General features: G+C 32.4%; 2 protein-coding genes, 1 long non-coding RNA gene and 1 other non-coding gene across 4 annotated transcripts in view; 2 read left to right on the top strand and 2 right to left on the bottom strand.

The window, feature by feature from the left end:
- The window catches only part of LOC116140458 (protection of telomeres protein 1b-like), a 93795-nt gene that overhangs the window by 68594 nt on the left and 8114 nt on the right, over positions 1-17087 (top strand). The window lies entirely within an intron of this gene.
- Positions 4794-4885, top strand: LOC116140560. The gene has a single exon (XR_004129649.1). It is a non-coding gene; the product is annotated as a small nucleolar RNA snoR113 (small nucleolar RNA).
- Positions 6219-16866, bottom strand: LOC116140459 (prostaglandin E synthase 2-like). The gene is made up of 5 exons (XM_031426081.1): positions 16394-16866; positions 7657-7791; positions 7430-7517; positions 6479-6573; positions 6219-6268 (listed from the first exon to the last, which is right to left on the bottom strand). Exons 1-5 carry the CDS (start codon positions 16710-16712, stop codon positions 6237-6239), a joined length of 669 nt encoding a protein of 222 aa, XP_031281941.1. The 5' UTR covers positions 16713-16866; the 3' UTR covers positions 6219-6236.
- On the bottom strand, positions 10379-11004 carry LOC116140462. Its single transcript, XR_004129633.1, has 2 exons — positions 10910-11004; positions 10379-10822 (listed from the first exon to the last, which is right to left on the bottom strand). It is a non-coding gene; the product is annotated as an uncharacterized LOC116140462 (long non-coding RNA).

Genomic DNA, 17087 nt, shown 5'->3' with positions numbered 1-17087 from the left:
ATGGATTATTCTATTATTGTGTCGTAGACTTAGACGAACCATATAATCTTAAGGTATGTTTTGTATGCAACATAGCATAATTTTAGGTAAATCGAATAGCATAACATTAAATTATATTGTATATACAATGTCATGCTAAATGTTGTATGATGTTTAATAGAACATTGCATTTATTATTTTTATACTAGCCTATATTTGGTGTATGAATTACATTGTATATATTTTTTCTAATAAAAATGTATTTATTAAAAACTAATATGTTTTTCAATTATTATTTAACTAAAAAAAGTTAAAAGTTGAAACGGGTTAGTGGTTAATGTCGGTCAACATTAGTCAAAAAGAGTCAACACCATTGACCAACATCGACCATAGTTTAATCAATTAATGTATATTTAAATTTATATATTATTAATTAATTGACACATTTTTATTTTTTTAAATTAATGTTAAGTAACATACATTAACTATGCAATTGTTTTACTTAGCATTATAAAGTGGAGTATATTGCATTATTTTAGATTTGTAATTATTTAATGCTATACAATTTTGTCACCAACCACATGATTGCATTTATTAGTGCTATTCAATGTTTTTAATGCTATGCTACGTAGGGGTGAGCACGGGTAATGGGTAGAACCGAACCGGGATAAGAACCAGAACCGGAATCAGAACCTACCCAGAACCTGCACTGTGCGGGTAGGTTCCGGTTCCATTTTTTAGAACCGCTACTGTGCGGTTCCGGTTCTGGTTCTTGCATATGGAGGAACCGAATCGGAACCGGAACCGGAACCGGAACCTGTAAAAAGGGTACCCGGTTTGGAACCTGTAGGGGTACCCGGTTTGAAGTTTGGAACCGTAGGGGGTACCCGGTTTGGAACCTGTTTGGAACCTGTTTGGAACCTGTTTTGGAACCTGTTTGGAACCTGTTTGGAACCTATTTGGAACCTGCTTTGGAACCTGTTGAAACCTATTTTGAACCTGTTTGAAACCTATTTTGGAACCTGTTTTTGAACCTATTTAGAACCTATTTGGAACCTGGACTATATGAAATATTGTTAAATGTAAATAATGGGGGAGTTTCTATTATTTTACATAAAAAAATTTAAAATAGAAAAAGTTAATTTTAGAATACCTAATTAAATAAATATACGAATACAATTATACTTATTACATATAAATTACACCATATTAAAAGCTTTAATATATTATAATACATTAATATTAAAGTTTTGATCAATTAAGTGAATAATTGGAATTATGATCCAATTAAAAGTGTTTTACATTTTTAATGTATTATAAATAATTTTTTTGAATAAAATAGTATATCTGATTGAGTAATATATATTTAGTTATTTCTTCAATTATCAAATTCTAAGTATATCTATAATAAATTAGTAATAATTAATTATATATGATAAATTGATAAACATTAATAAATTTAATTACTAGTTAAATATCATACTTAATCAATTATAACATTATATTATAGTTAAATGATTACTTAATTAATTATAATTTATAACATTACTTAATTGATTTATAGTATAATTAATTATAACATTACATTAATGATACTACTAATTAATTGACTTATAAGTTATAACATAATTAAATAGTTAATTAATTGACTTATAATTAGAAATTTAATTAATTATAGCATTACGTTATAGATTTCCAGTATAATTACTTAATCATTGTAACATTTTATTACAAACATTAGTACAAACTTAATTAAATGATTAAAAATTTAATTAATTATAATTACATTAAAATTTATATTATGATTACTTAATAGTTATTCACTATAACATTACATTATTATGACTATAATTAATTATAACATTACATAATTAAATAATTATAATTGATTATGTCTTATATTTATAATATAGTAATTACTAATTTACTACATAACATTAGCAATACTTAATTGAATGATAGAATTTAATTAATCATAACATTACCTTATAAACATTTCATTATAAACATTAATTAAGCATTACATTATAGTTAAATAATTACTCAATTAATTATAATATTATTATATTACATTATATATTATGATCACTTACTTAATTATAGCATTATATAGTTAAACGATTACATAATTACATAATTAGTTATGAATTTATAACATTACATTATAAACATTAGTAATTTCTATTTTATATATTATTGCATTACTTAATTAAACGATTAAAATTTAATTAATTATAACATTACTTTATATATTTATAATATGATTACTTAATCAATTATAACATTCCATTATAAACATTAGTATATTAATCAAATGATTTGAAATTTAATTAATTATAATATAATTATAGATTTATAGTATAATTACTTATACTATATAGTATGATCATATAATTAATATACATTCATAATTAAATGATTACTTAATTGATTATGAGTTATGATATTAGTTTTAAACATTAGTAATTACTAATTTACTACATAAACATTAGCACAATACTTAATTAAATAAGAAATTTAATTAATTATAACATTACCTTATAAACATTTCATTATAAACATTAATTAAACATTACATTATAGTCAAATAATTACTCAATTAAATTATAATATTATTATATTACATTATATATTATGATCACTTACTTAATTATAGCATTACATAGTTAAATGATTACATTTACTTAATTAGTTATGAATTTATAACATTACATTATAAACATTAGTAATTTACTATATTATTACATTACTTAATTAAACGATTAAAAATTTAATTAATTATAACATTACCTTATTATTTATAATATGATTAATTAATCATAACATTCTATTATAAACATTAGTATATTATCAATGATTTGAAATTTAATTATTATATATTAATTATAGATTATATATGATTACTTAATTCATTTAATATTACATTATACTATTATAGTATGATCATATAATTAATATAACATTACTAATTAATGATTACTTAATTGATTATGAGTTATGAATTATGTTTTAAACATTAGTAATTACTAATTTACTTCATAGACTTAGCATAATACTTAATTAAATGATAAGAAATTTAATTAATTATAATATTACCTTATAAACATTTCATTATAAACATAATTAAGCATTACATTATAGTTAAATAATTACTCAATTAAATTATAATATTATTATATTCTTATATATTATGATCACTTACTAATTATAGCATTAATAGTTAAATGATTACATAATTACTTAATTAGTTACGAATTTATAACATTACATTATAAACAGTAGATTTACTATATTATTACTTACTTAATTAAACGATTAAAAATTTAATTAATTATAACATTACTTTATATATTTGTAATATGATTACTTAATCATTAAACATTCCATTATAAACATTATTATTAATTAAATAATTTAAAATTTAATTAATTATAATATTATTATAGATTTATAGTATGATATTTTATCATTATAACTTACATTATACTATAAGTATGATCATATAATTAATATAACATTACATAATAAATGATTACTTAATTGATTAGACATTATATTATAAACATTAGTAATTTACATTTACACAATACTTAATCAAATTATCATACATTATATTATAAATTCATGGTATGATTATTAATTAATTAAACTTCTATTATAAACATATTACAATACTTAATTAAATATTAACAATTCAAGTGTTGCTTAGAGATTACAGGTTATGAGTTACATTGGACACAAATGAATGAATAATGAAAATTTGTTAGGGGTGTATTTATAAACTTATAAGGTTTTTTGTTATTTTTTAAACTAATAGGGGGGTAATTGATTTTTTACAGGATACCCTGGAAAGAACCGGAACCTGCATTTTAGGTTCTGGTTCCTTGAATTGAAGAACCTGCACTGTGCGGTTTCGTTCCGGTTCCCCCGAAAAATGCAGGTACCCGGAATCGCTCACCCCTAATGCTACGTCGTGTGTCAAACATATCCTTAAGGACAACTTAGTCTTGTGAGTGTACAACTTAGTCTCGTGAGTGTATGGATTATGCAGTGTATTGGGCGAACCAACAAAACTTGTTCCCAAATGTATTTAGGATCTTATTTTCCTCCATATATTTTGTTGATATATGCTAGATCCACACATATGGTAGGTGAGTTGTCGTAAGGTATTATCCACTTTGGGTTTAAGGCCGGCACAGTTTTGTCTTGAAAAAGCATCTCTGGATAGTGAGTGTGTTTTTGTGCTATATAAGCGACTAAGGCCTCCGTCTTATAACCGATGTGAGATTTTGACACCAACATATTTGTTTATGAATAATTCAAAGTTTATTATTGTTACATATAACAAATTTCTAAATCCTATTTTTGTAGATTAAAATTATTTTGGAATCACAAAAAATAGTAATAAAATATATTTCGAAAACCTGAAGGGGCGTCTTGTAATTTTGGATAACCTGAGGGACTGTGATATTCTGCCGGTTTATATTTTAATTCAAAATTTCGAATGCTCTTTTATTTAATTCAAAAGCCCAACAGTCTCCTTCATTTGTTCCCCCCGAAAACCTCTCGCCAACCCTAATTTAATAGACGCAGAAAGTGATGGACGATAGAACGAGTATAGGTTTCTGAAGCTAAACGATGCCGTTCTTTGTATAAATAAAAGTTAGCTTAATCGGCGTTATTCTGGAGGTTGGTTGCCGTAAGGAAGACCAAGGCTCCGGAATCACTAATCATCTCTTGAAATCCTTCTAGTTAGTTCAATTTTTGTTCATTTTTAACTTAACTATGAGTGTTCGAAAACGAATGTTTTTGGCTGGCTGTGATGACAAAAACCGGACTTACGGCTGCCACTAATTGTTTGTAGTAGAATGATTAATGCTTCTGTAAGGTGTACGTGCTGAGCCAGTTGATTTGATTTTTTACGTTTGAATGATTTTTCTGAAGTTTTTTTTTTCCTAATTCTAAACAATAATTTTTCTTAAGTGTACTTGCTGGCTGTTTTAGGTCTCCGTCTCCTGTCTTTTAAGTATAAATAATTTTAGCAGTTGAAAAGATAATGCGAGTGTATTAAGAGGGATTTGGTTCAAAAATGTTAGATATTAGGAATGTTAAATTATTTTGGAAGATTATTGAAAATTTTTTGGAAAATATGTTGATTAGTTGGTGGGTATGTTATTTAATATGTTTGATTATGGGAAATAGATTGGTGATTGTCCATTTTTAAATATTATATAATATTATTTTTATATTAATTTTTGAATAATTCTTTAACCTCCATTATTTCAGATTAGTTAAAATACCCTGTTTATATAAAATTTAATTTATTACAAAATCACCCCCACCTCCTACCGCCACCGCAAAGCACAGCTGAAAGCTCCGAAATTCCCCATGAAAGGCTCACCGTGACTAAGAGGCCTGATATGGCCATTTCTAGCCATATTGGCCAAAAACGGCCATATCAAGCCAGATTTGGCCGAAAATGTTCCGGTCATTTTCAGCCAGATCTGGCCCGATATGGCCTTTTCAACCATCAATATGGCTAGAAACGGCCATATCGAAGCCTCCTGGAGCCTCCCACCGAATCTCATTCTTTTTTAGGACTCTGATGACTTATCGACGACGATCCGTAGTGGTTGGCCACTGTCGACGGTGGTCGTTGGGTGACGTGGTGGTGGTGGCTAGTGGCAGTGGTGGTCTGTAAATTGTTTTAAATATAAGGATATTATTGTCCAAAATTTTAGTTAAATAAGGGTAAAATTAAAATAGGTATTATGTAAATTTATTTTAAAATGAGGGCATTATTGTCTAAAATTTTTATTAATAAAATAAAATTATAACAAAAAAAGATAACCCTGATATCTAGTATACCTAAGAAAACGGAGATAATCAGATTACCTTCAATATTATAATAGTACTACTATTGATATTTGAAGATTACCGGAATCTTATATATTTGACAACCAAACGTGGTAATCAATAATATAGATGACATTATCCCAATATCTTACATTACCGTCAACCAAACGCCCCTAAGTGTATTGGGTTAGTATTCTTGCTTGGTTGATGCTGGCTTCTCTTGAGTTTGTTGAGTTTTGATGATTTCATTGTGTTACGGGGAAAAAAAAGATTTAAATACAAATATCATAACAATTGATGTGTAAGATCTGTTTTCTTCTTGAAAACAATTATTATTTGTGCAAAAAAAAATAGATATTTGTTGATAAGGACATATGTACATCGCGATGTAGTATCGTATTTCACTGTATTTTTTCTGTGAAGCCAAAATTACCTGCAATTACAAAATATGATTAAAAAACCAACTACATCAAAGAAGTTCAAGACCCAAATAAGTACACCATAATCCAATAAAAATTATCCCCCCCCCCCCCCCCCCCAAAAAAAAAAAAAAAACCTTGAAGAAATTACAGAGGTTCAAAGGAAAATTTAACCGTACAATGTCTACAAATACATGGAAATACATTCTCAGAAATAATCTTACCATTGCTTGTTATATAGTCAAAGGACTCAAGCACCTTAGAAGTATTACGGTATATATTTGGGGATAAGACATGCACCAAGTGATTATCAACCCATCTAACACCATGAAGGCATAAATTAATATATTACGAAGTAGATAGAAATCTCAAATATGTAACATCATAATAATGTTATAAATTGAATTACATTTTCTTTACAAACCTCCAAAAGTCTAAGCTCAAATAATTACAAACCAAATTGACAATATAACGCTTGTTATGCTTAAATGCATCAGCACAATTGTATTATAACCTAAAGAGTAATGTTATGTTTACTCACGATCTTACTAACCATCTTACTATCCTGTATAAATATAACGCATAGTACAGGTACTATTCGTATGGTACTCGTACTATGCCATAAGATAGTAAGATAGTTAATAAGATCGTGAGTAAGCATAGTATTATTGTAACCTAAATTGTTTTATAAGCTGAACATGTAAAAGTCACATTGTAACCAATTTTTAGACTTAGATAGCATTTTTTTTTCCATTTAAATATGTCATTTGGATAAATATGAGTTCACTTGAAAATTTGTTTTCCCAGGAGGTCCAATATTATCTGAAACCTATCATAGAACATCAACAAGGCATCAACCTTTACGAACCAAACCTTAAACTGATCCCTTTTCAAAGCCTCTCTGTGACTCTTGTCTAATATAATCCTACTTACTAACCATCAGTTATTCAATCAAATGTACCTCAAAAATCAGCAATCCACCTCTACAAATTCTGCCATTGTATAGTATTTCAAGCTCCCCCAATTCAAATATCATTCAATCTCTAAGCCTTCTCATTATATCACGCACCAATACCCTATGCACTTAAGTTTCTTGAATGCAAGCCCAGTACAAGGAAAATGTAAGCAACAGATGCTGAAAAAAGTAGACATATGTTATGGAATATATGCCATACCGACGCCAATTTGTCTCTTCATCATCTTCAGAAGCTGATACGGCCATTTTCTCAGGAATTATCTTGTGGCCCAACTTATCAATTATAGCTGCACACACCACATGCAACATTAATGAAATCAGAAGGAATGTAGCTTAGACAATGCTTCAGAGATTCATACAATTTAATTCAAAATTTCAAACCAATAATTAACACAATCCATTTTTAATAAAAAAATAAGAAGAACCCTGATGAGTCAACCAGCTGTTCTCCATCCACCATCAGTATGGGTACCTTTTTATAATCGGACCACTTGATCTCTTTCTTACTAAGTGGATTGACTTCCACAACTTTATATGGTATATCATAATAGTCCAGGAAAGCTGAGATACCCAAAAAAAAAAAAAAAATGTGATGCATTGTAAACAACTATAGCGAAGAGCAAAACAAGAATAAAAGAAGTAACAGCTAGATAAGAACTTTTATCACAAGAACCTTATATCGCAAGAAATTAAACAAATCAAATAGAAGACATACCAGCTATTATTAAATTTTCAATAAATCTTCATGAATTAAACAGTCAATGATGCCTGATAAGTACACAATTCACTAGTAAAACCACATAATCAATCTAAAACCACATAATCAATCTTACACTCACAAAACTAAAGTTTTCTTAATGAGGAAATGCATGAAAATAAAAGAAACTAATCATTTAGACCCAGCATACCACATATTTCACTCATACCAATCCAATAACATCCCATCACCCATGCATTTATGTTCTCTTCTCTCCACCTACCCACCGCCAATTCATTAATTTTAAAATTAAAAAAAAAAATGTATTGATAGTGGATTTTATTAGATGGACGCACTGAGGATTTGAAACTGCGGTCATACTAAAGATATTTCAGAGTGCAGAACCAGTAACTTCCTGCCGAACTTCAACCTTATAAGACAGTAACAACAAAAACTTTGTTAATGCTTTTCTTATGCTCTTCAGCAACAAACTAAACAAACATAAACAGACTTTTCAATTCTTTTGCAATGATAAGATTCAAAAGTTGATTCAAGTAGCAAATAATCAAATAACAGAATAAAAGCAACGAATTACAAAGCAAAAAACGAAACAAACTGATAAAGAACAACATCCTTAGGAACCAAATCAGCCGGCGGCGGTTCCTTAGCATAGACCTCTTGAAACGACAGCGACGCGACTGCAGCGAGCGCTCCGGCGAAGCCGAGAGAGACGGCTCCAGCGTAGTGGCGGCCGTACGAACCGCAATTACCACTGATGCCGCCGCTTGAGAGAAAGCGACGGTGGACGGTGGTGGCCACCTAGGAAGAAGTGGTAGTTGAAGCGAGGGCTCTGGAAAGCAAAAACTAAGTAAGAGTGGAAGCTCTACGGATCGCCGTCATTTTCAAGCTAAAGAAAGAACGGGAAAGATCTTTAGATATCTAGATTTGAAAATTCAAAGAATTTAACGTCCTTTTGAGGATTTTTTTAGTAATGGGGGTTTAAGGAGGCTTTTAGAATGGGAAAATGGTAGAGTTACTGAAAATTACACACTGAATTCATGTACTAAATGATGTGATAAAATCCTGACTATTGATTAATATTAATATATAATGAATCAACGGTCAGGATTTTATTATGTCATTTGGTGTACGAATTCGGTACACATCTTTTGATAACTGTAACACTACTCGAATGGGAACTAACTAGAAAAAGAACAATGTTATCGAAACCGGTTGGTTCAGCTTGGAATTCAACTATTCAAGCGTGTGCAAGGTTCGGTTTGGTATCGAAACTCCTTATTTATATGGATTTTAAGTTGTATAAGATGTCACATCCTTTGAAAATTGAAAATATCATTTAGAGAGTATAAAACTACTTATAATTTGTATCAAACTAAAATAAATTAATATAATTAAAGTTTATAATTGGGTTAGAAAATTTGAACCAACTTAGGTCAAATCACTTAGGTTGTCGTCTGACAGTAAGATTTTAACCATTTTGATAAATTATCCAAAGGTTTTCTATTAGAGTCCAACAAAATGATTATTCGTCATATTTGAGACTTACCTAATTGGCTCATTCGTCTTGTATTAGAGATGGGAATTCAGGCTCGAACCCAAAAAACTTATCTAAAAAACCAGGTCTGGGACCCGTCCTATAAAGTCTAGTCCCAAAACTGGACCAAACCCATGGAGGAGGGCTGGACCCAAGTTCAGCCCCTCCTCCAAGGCCATGGCCTAGGACCGGTCATAAGCCTGGTCCCAAACCCCCCTGCTTAATTTTGTTTAAGCCCTTAGTAAATATCTAAAACCCCTCTGTTCTATACAAAATATATAATAAATATAGAGGTTAAACTAAAATTTTATTTATAAGGAGGGTATATCAAGATTTTCTAGGTCCTATAGGCCCATGATCGATCCTAGGGATCGATACGAGCCCTAAAAAATTTTATGAGCCTAAGACTGGTCCCGGGACCAATTGGGCTTGGTCATAATGGGACTAGTCACTAGTCCCAAATTGGGACTAGACCATTGGGCCCAACCCCGGGACTGATTACTCTCTTGTGTAGTGATGTTGGCCTGAACACCACAGTTATAAAAAAAAATAAAAAAAAAATTGAGTAGACCGAGGTCAAATCAAGAAATAAAACAGTTTCGGGTGAAAATCGAATTTTATTGAAGTTTGTGCATTTTCACATATTATATGGATCTGATTGTCATCAAACGTTCAACATTGTATCAATGTAAAGAGAGAAACCAAATCTCTATTTTTCAAATCCCACAAAATATCAATCTCAAACCCCTTTTGCTTTCTATTTTCTTGACAACATGTAGCCTTTCCTAGTTGGAATTGCCATGAATTTAAGTACATGTGAAAGGTAAAGGAGAACACATTTCTCATCCTTACTAGCAACAAACCACAAAATTTCATACAAATATTAGTCCTAAAGATTGTAGACAAAAACAATAGATCATTCCTCCATTTTATGTAAACGATGATGTTATGACAATAATGGAATACCATTTCTATTCTATACATCACTAATTGTTAGCAGCCACCGAATCGGGAATCTACTACAATATTGGGTAACGGTAGCCCTCGTAATAGCTATAGCAAAGCTTTTGGAACAGGTAGTAGGAAGACTCAACCATACCAATCTTTTTGTAGAATACTAGCCATGGGCGAATATTAAAGTCCCATATAACATGAGTTCGGTAATTATATCATGCAGTGACAGCCACCTCATCGTCTACATGTGTGATTAACAGGCGTTCCGATGCATCTTTTAGTGAGGTTCCTCATACCTGCTCTTCATACTCTGTTGCATCTTCTTTAGGGCGCCCAGACTTACACTTTAGGCAGACTTTATTCTGCTATAATTTAAGTAATCACACCTATTGAAACAGAATGCAACGGTGTTAGTAAAACTTACTGCTAAACCTTGAGACGAAACTCAACTGTGAGAGATTGGAGAGACTCACGAGGGACATTCCCACTCTCCATATATAGCAGTCTCTTAGGCCGTTGCTCACGGCAACGAAACAATTTTATTGCTAGCAAGTTCATGAAAAAGCACCTGCAAGCACATAGATGCCAATTGCTAAGAGTAGATCAAATTTACAGATGAAACTATAATGCAAATAATAAGGAAACCTAAAAGCTCATGCCAAAGTCACCAATCCTAGAGATAGACTAAACATCAGAATGAAGTCAAGCGCGAGATATATTTTGGTCCTTGACAACAGCCAGGTTACAATGAGAACATTAATTGACAATAAGTAGCTCCCATGCAAAATGATAATACAGAAACTTGAGCAATATTTGTAGAAGGATAGCTTGTTATTGAAAAGAACTACAAAACATTACTGAGGGCAGTTCCAATCTCCTTTCTATTTCTACCTCGTCACAGCAAGCCTCTTTGGACCCCGCTGCACTTTAGGCATGGTATTTCTAGAAAAATTCATGAAATTGCATCTGCAATACAAAGTGCACCAGTCAAAGGACAGGAAAAAGAGTGACAAGTGGTATGCATACTTCATTATAACATATTAAAAAGGAGGTCGTCAGGGGTTGCTTGTCCATAATTTGTTGGATTGAGAAAATCATCACATCCGAGATAAATGCATGCACCTACAGAGCATTAGTGTATACCACATACTAAAGTATAAGCATAAAATCGGAACAGTGATTTATAATATCATGTCAGCATTATTTAGGAGAGGAGGTGAAGGGCCAGCATTAGAATGCTTTTGAGCACAATTTAAAAGAATTAACCAGATAAGTTTTCACCAACATAACCAAATGACCCCCTACAACTCAATGGCACATGAAATGCAGGGATATATTGAACGAATAATTTTTGTTTCTCATAAAAAAATAGATAGATAAATAAATATATTCAACGACAGCAAGGTGAATAAAATTATCTTTTGAACACAAAAACTACTGAGACCTAAAACCCAATGTGAGATGGAGCAGTGAGCAACATTCAATATTTTATAGTTTCTGTCCCCCAAGGGATTTATTTATTTATTTATTTGTGGACAACTGGTCCAATTTTGCATCTCATTTTACTTCTTTCGAACAAATTTTCAGTTTCCAATTTAAAAAAAAAATATGGAGCTAGAGATGATTGCACACTCACTCAGAGCAGATCCAGTCTCCATCCTTCATTTCAATGTCACCACCACGAATTCTTTTAGGACCATCTTCCTTACACTTTAGACATATTAAATTTCTAGCGAAGTTATAGAAATTGCATCTGCAAACAGAAGTGAAAGAGAGTCAAATTTTTTGAATTGTTTGCTTTGAATTAGTTTATCCTTAAACCATAGATTCTGGGAACTTGATTCAATCTAAAAAACACCTAATGCAAAAAGTTTCCATTTGAGTCTTAACAAATAATGGTTCATTCTATTTATTTTTACTTTTTGGTTTCATAGACCAATGAGTTAAAGTCCAGTCATACGACACTGAATTAGGTTGATCGATAGTTCCTTCAAGTCATAAAGTATTGTAAATTAATGTTAACTTTCAAACCTTCAAAAAATTAACACAGCAATGAAGTATGATAGATACAAAAGTGTTAGGACTGCAGCAAAAGCCCTGAAGCCATATGATTACTCCATTAACAACTGGTCCATTAACAACTAGTCTCAAGATGTTCTAACCCTTCATAATTATGCATCAAGTGTCAGCCATCAAAATTCAATCTCCATGCTTGCACTTGGAAGCCTAAAACCTTTTGAAGAAAAAAATCCTCAAGAACATCTAAGCACAAAAATCCAATATTTAACTTGATACGACACAGATCCCCATCGGATCTGTGTCGTTCAGTGCCGATGTGGCCTTTTCAGGCCAATCCGCCACGGATCTGGCCGAAAAGGCCAGATACTGCCAGATCTGGCCGTCGAGCCGCAGATGGAGTTTTGCGGCGTCGACGGCCAGATCTAGCCGTAGATCGTGGCCTTTTCCGGCCAGTCTAGCCGTAATTCTGGCCTTTTCCCGGCCAGATCTAGCCGTAGATCTGGTCCTTTTCCGGCCAGATCAGCCACGATCTGGCCGAAAAGGCCAGATCGACGCGTTTACGACACAGATCCGACGGTTCCGTGTCGTAACGCAACTTTCCGGCCAGATTCCGCGGCTGGTGGCCGAATCTGGCACTTGCCGGTGGGGGTGTTTTTGTTATTTATAAACTTTTATATATGGGTATTTAGTGAAATTTGTAAACTTAGGGTTTTTTTTGAAATGTTTTAAATTTATAAAAAACTAAAATTTAAAACTTTAAGGGTATTTAGTCTTTCACTTTTAATAAACATTAATAAACGAAATCACTACACAACATGACAGAAAGTACCTATTTGTCATTTCAAAACCTTTTGGGTACCAACTTGTCCGTTACGATAATCTTGGGTATGTATAAGTCGTTCTCCCCCATTTGAAATATAAATTTAAATATTATTTAAAAGGTATTAAATTATTTATAATTTGTATTAAACACAATAAACAAATTTAATTAAAGTTTAATTAGTTTCAGAAAATTTGAACTGACTTAGGTTGTTGTCAGATAGTAAGATTAAACCATTTAATAATTACCAAAGATCCTCCATTAGAGTTGACTAAATGATTATTTATCATTTACACTTATTTGACAATTCATCTTGTATGGTGTTAAATAACCTCACAGATTAATTAAAATACAATAAATTATAACTGGTCCAAATCCATTATCCCAAAAAAAAATTTAGCCAACCTAAGCCAAATCAAGAAATAAAATAGTCCGGGTGAATCGAATTTGATTGAAGTTTGTGCTTTTCACATATTTAGATCGATTGTCATCAAACTTCAACATTGTATCAATGTAAAGAGAGAAACCAAATCTCTATTTTTCAAATCCCACAAAATATCAATCTCAAACCCCTTTTGCTTTCATTTTCTTGCACCATGTAGCCTTTTCTAGTTGGAATTGCCATGAATTTAAGTACATGTGAAAGGTAAAGGAAACATCTTCTCATCCTTACTAGCAACAACCACAAAATTTCATACAAATATAGTCCTAAAGATTGTAGACAAAAATAGATCATTCCTCCATTTTATGTAAACGATGAGTTATGACAATAATGAATACCCTTCTATTCTATACATCATCTAATTGTTAAGCCCTCGTAATAGCCATAGCAAAGCTTTTGGAACAGGTAGTAAGACTCAACCAACTTTTTTTTGTAGAATACTAGCCATGGGCGATATTAAAGTCCCTGTAACATGAGTTCGTAATTATGTAATGCATTGCCAGCCACCTAATCGTCTACATGTGTGATTAACAGCGTTCGCGATGCATCTTTTAGTAAGGTCTCCTCCATACCTGCTCTTCATACTCTGTTGCCTTCTTTAGGGCGCCCAGACTTACACTTTAGGCAGACTATTCTTTGCTATAATTTAAGAAATCACACCTATTGAAACAAATGCAACTGTGTGTTAGTAAACACTACTGCTAAACCTTGAGACGAAACCCCACATGAGAATTGGAGAGACTCCACGAGGACATCCCACTCTCCCTATATAGCAGTCTTTAGGCCGTTGCTCACGGCAACGCAAACATTTTTATTGCGAGCAAAGTTCATGAAAAGCACCTGCAAGCACATAGATGCCAATTGCTGAGAGTAGATCAAATTTACAGATGACATATAATGCAAATAATAAGGAAACCTAAAAGCTCATGCAAAGTCACCAATCCTAGAGATAGACTAAACATCAGAATGAAAGTCAAGCCTAGATTATATTTTTGGTCCTTGACACAGCCAGGTTACAATTGAGAACATTAATTGACAATAATGTAGCTCCCATGCCAAAATGATAATACAGAAGCTTGAGCAAATATTTGTAGAAGGATAGCTTGTTATTGAAAAGAACTACCACACCTTACTGAGGGCAGTTCCACTCTCCTTCCTCTTCTACCTCGTCCACAGCAAGCCTCTTTGGACCCCCTGCTTTGCACTTTAGGCATCGCGTATTTCGAAAAATTCATGAAATTGCATCTGCAATAAAGTGCACCGTAAAGGACAGGAAAAGAGTGACAGTTGGTATGCATAACTTATTATAACATATAAAAAGGGGTCGTCAGGGGTTGCTTGTCCATAATTTGTTGGATTGAGAACATCATCACATCCGATATAATACACTCACCTACAAGCATGATTATGTATTACCACATACTAAAGTATAAGCATAAAATCGGAACAGTGATTTATAATATCTGTCAGCACTATTTAGGAGAGGATGAAGGCCAGCATTAAACTGCTTTTGAGCACAATTTAAAGAATTAACAATAAGGTATTTGTAGAAGCCCCATGCCAAAGGACAATATGTAGCTCCATGCCAAAATAATAATACAGAAGCTTGCGCAAATATTTGTAGAAGAAGCTTGTTATTAAAAAGAACTACCAAACACTTACTGAGGGCAGTTCCAATCTCCTTTCTTCATTCTACCTGTCCACAGCACCCTCTTGGACCCCATGCTTGCACTTTAGGCATCGCATACTCTAGAAAAATGCATGAAATTGCTATCAATACAAAGTGCACCAGTGAAAGGACAGGAAAAAGAGTGACAGTTGGTATGCAATAACTTAATAAACTATAAAAAGGGGGTCGTCAGGGTTGCTTGTCCATAATTTGTTGGATTGAGACATCATCACATCCGATAATACAGCACCTACAGAGCATCAAGTGTATTACCCATACTAAAATATAAGCATAAAATCGGAACAGTGATTTAATATCATTCAGATCTGTCAGCATATTTAGGAGAGGAGGTGAAGGGCCACATTATAATGCTTTTGAGCACATTTAAAAGACTTAACTAGAAGACATACCAGCTATTATTAAATTTTCAATAAATCTTCATGAATTAAACAGTCAATGATGCCTGATAAGTACACAATTCACTAGTAAAACCACATAATCAATCTTACACTCACAAAACTAAAGTTTTCTTAATGAGGAGATGCATGAAAATAAAAGAAACTAATCATTCAAGGAAAAAATCTTCAGTAGACCCAGCATAGCACATATTTCACTCATACCAATCCAATAACATCCCATCACCCATGCATTTATGTTCTCTTCTCTCCACCTACCCACCGCCAATTCATTAATTTTAAAATTAAAAAAAAAAATGTATTGATAGTGGATTTTATTAGATGGACGCACTGAGGATTTGAAACTGCGGTCATACTAAAGATATTTCAGAGTGCAGAACCAGTAACTTCCTGCCAAACTTCAACCTTATAAAACAGTAACAACAAAAACTTTGTTAATGCTCTTCTTATACTCTTCAGCAACAAACTAAACAAATTCAAACTAACTTTTCAATTCTTTTGCAATGATAAGATTCAAAAGTTGATTGAAGTAGCAAATAATCAAATAACAGAATAAAAGCAACGAATTACAAAGCAAAAAAGGAAACAAACCTTTAACTTTGTTGCAAAAAGGGCAAGCCTCATACTGATAAAGAACAACATCCTCAGGAACCAAATCAGCCGGCGGCGGTTCCTTAGCATGGACCTCTTGAAACGACAGCGATGCGCCCGCAGCGAGCGCTCCGGCGAAGCCGAGAGAGACGGCTCCAGCGGAGCGGCGACTGTACGAACCGCAATTGGCACTGATGCCGCCGCTTGAGAGAAAGCGACGGTGGACGGTGGTGGCCACCGAGGAAGAAGTGGTAGTTGAAGCGAGTGTTCTGGAAAGCAAAAACGAAGTAAGAGTGGAGGCTCTACGGATCGCCGCCATTTTCAAGCTAAAGAAAGAACGGGAAAGATCTTTAGATATCTAGATTTGCAAATTCAAAGAATTTAATGTCGTTCTGAGATTTTTTTTATTACTGGGGTTTAAGGAGGCTTTTAGAGTGGGAACCAACTAGAATGGAGAACAATGTAACCGGACCGGCCGGTTCAGCTTGGAATACATTTATTCAAGCGTGTGCAAGGTTCGGTATGGTATAGGAACTCCTTATTTATACGCCATTTGAAAGGGCGAACGACTTGTACATACCCAAAATTTACTATAATAACAAGTTGGTACCCAAAAGGTTTTAAAACGACAAATAAGTACCTTCCGTCATATTCTGTTAGTGATTTTTGTTTATTAATAGTGAAAAGACTAAAA

The sequence above is a fragment of the Pistacia vera genome, unplaced genomic scaffold, assembly GCF_008641045.1.
Source record: "Pistacia vera cultivar Batoury unplaced genomic scaffold, PisVer_v2 Contig373, whole genome shotgun sequence".
NCBI lineage: Eukaryota > Viridiplantae > Streptophyta > Magnoliopsida > Sapindales > Anacardiaceae > Pistacia > Pistacia vera.
The sequence above is the reverse complement of the archived record's forward strand: the minus strand, read 5'-3'. Positions and strand labels throughout refer to the sequence as shown.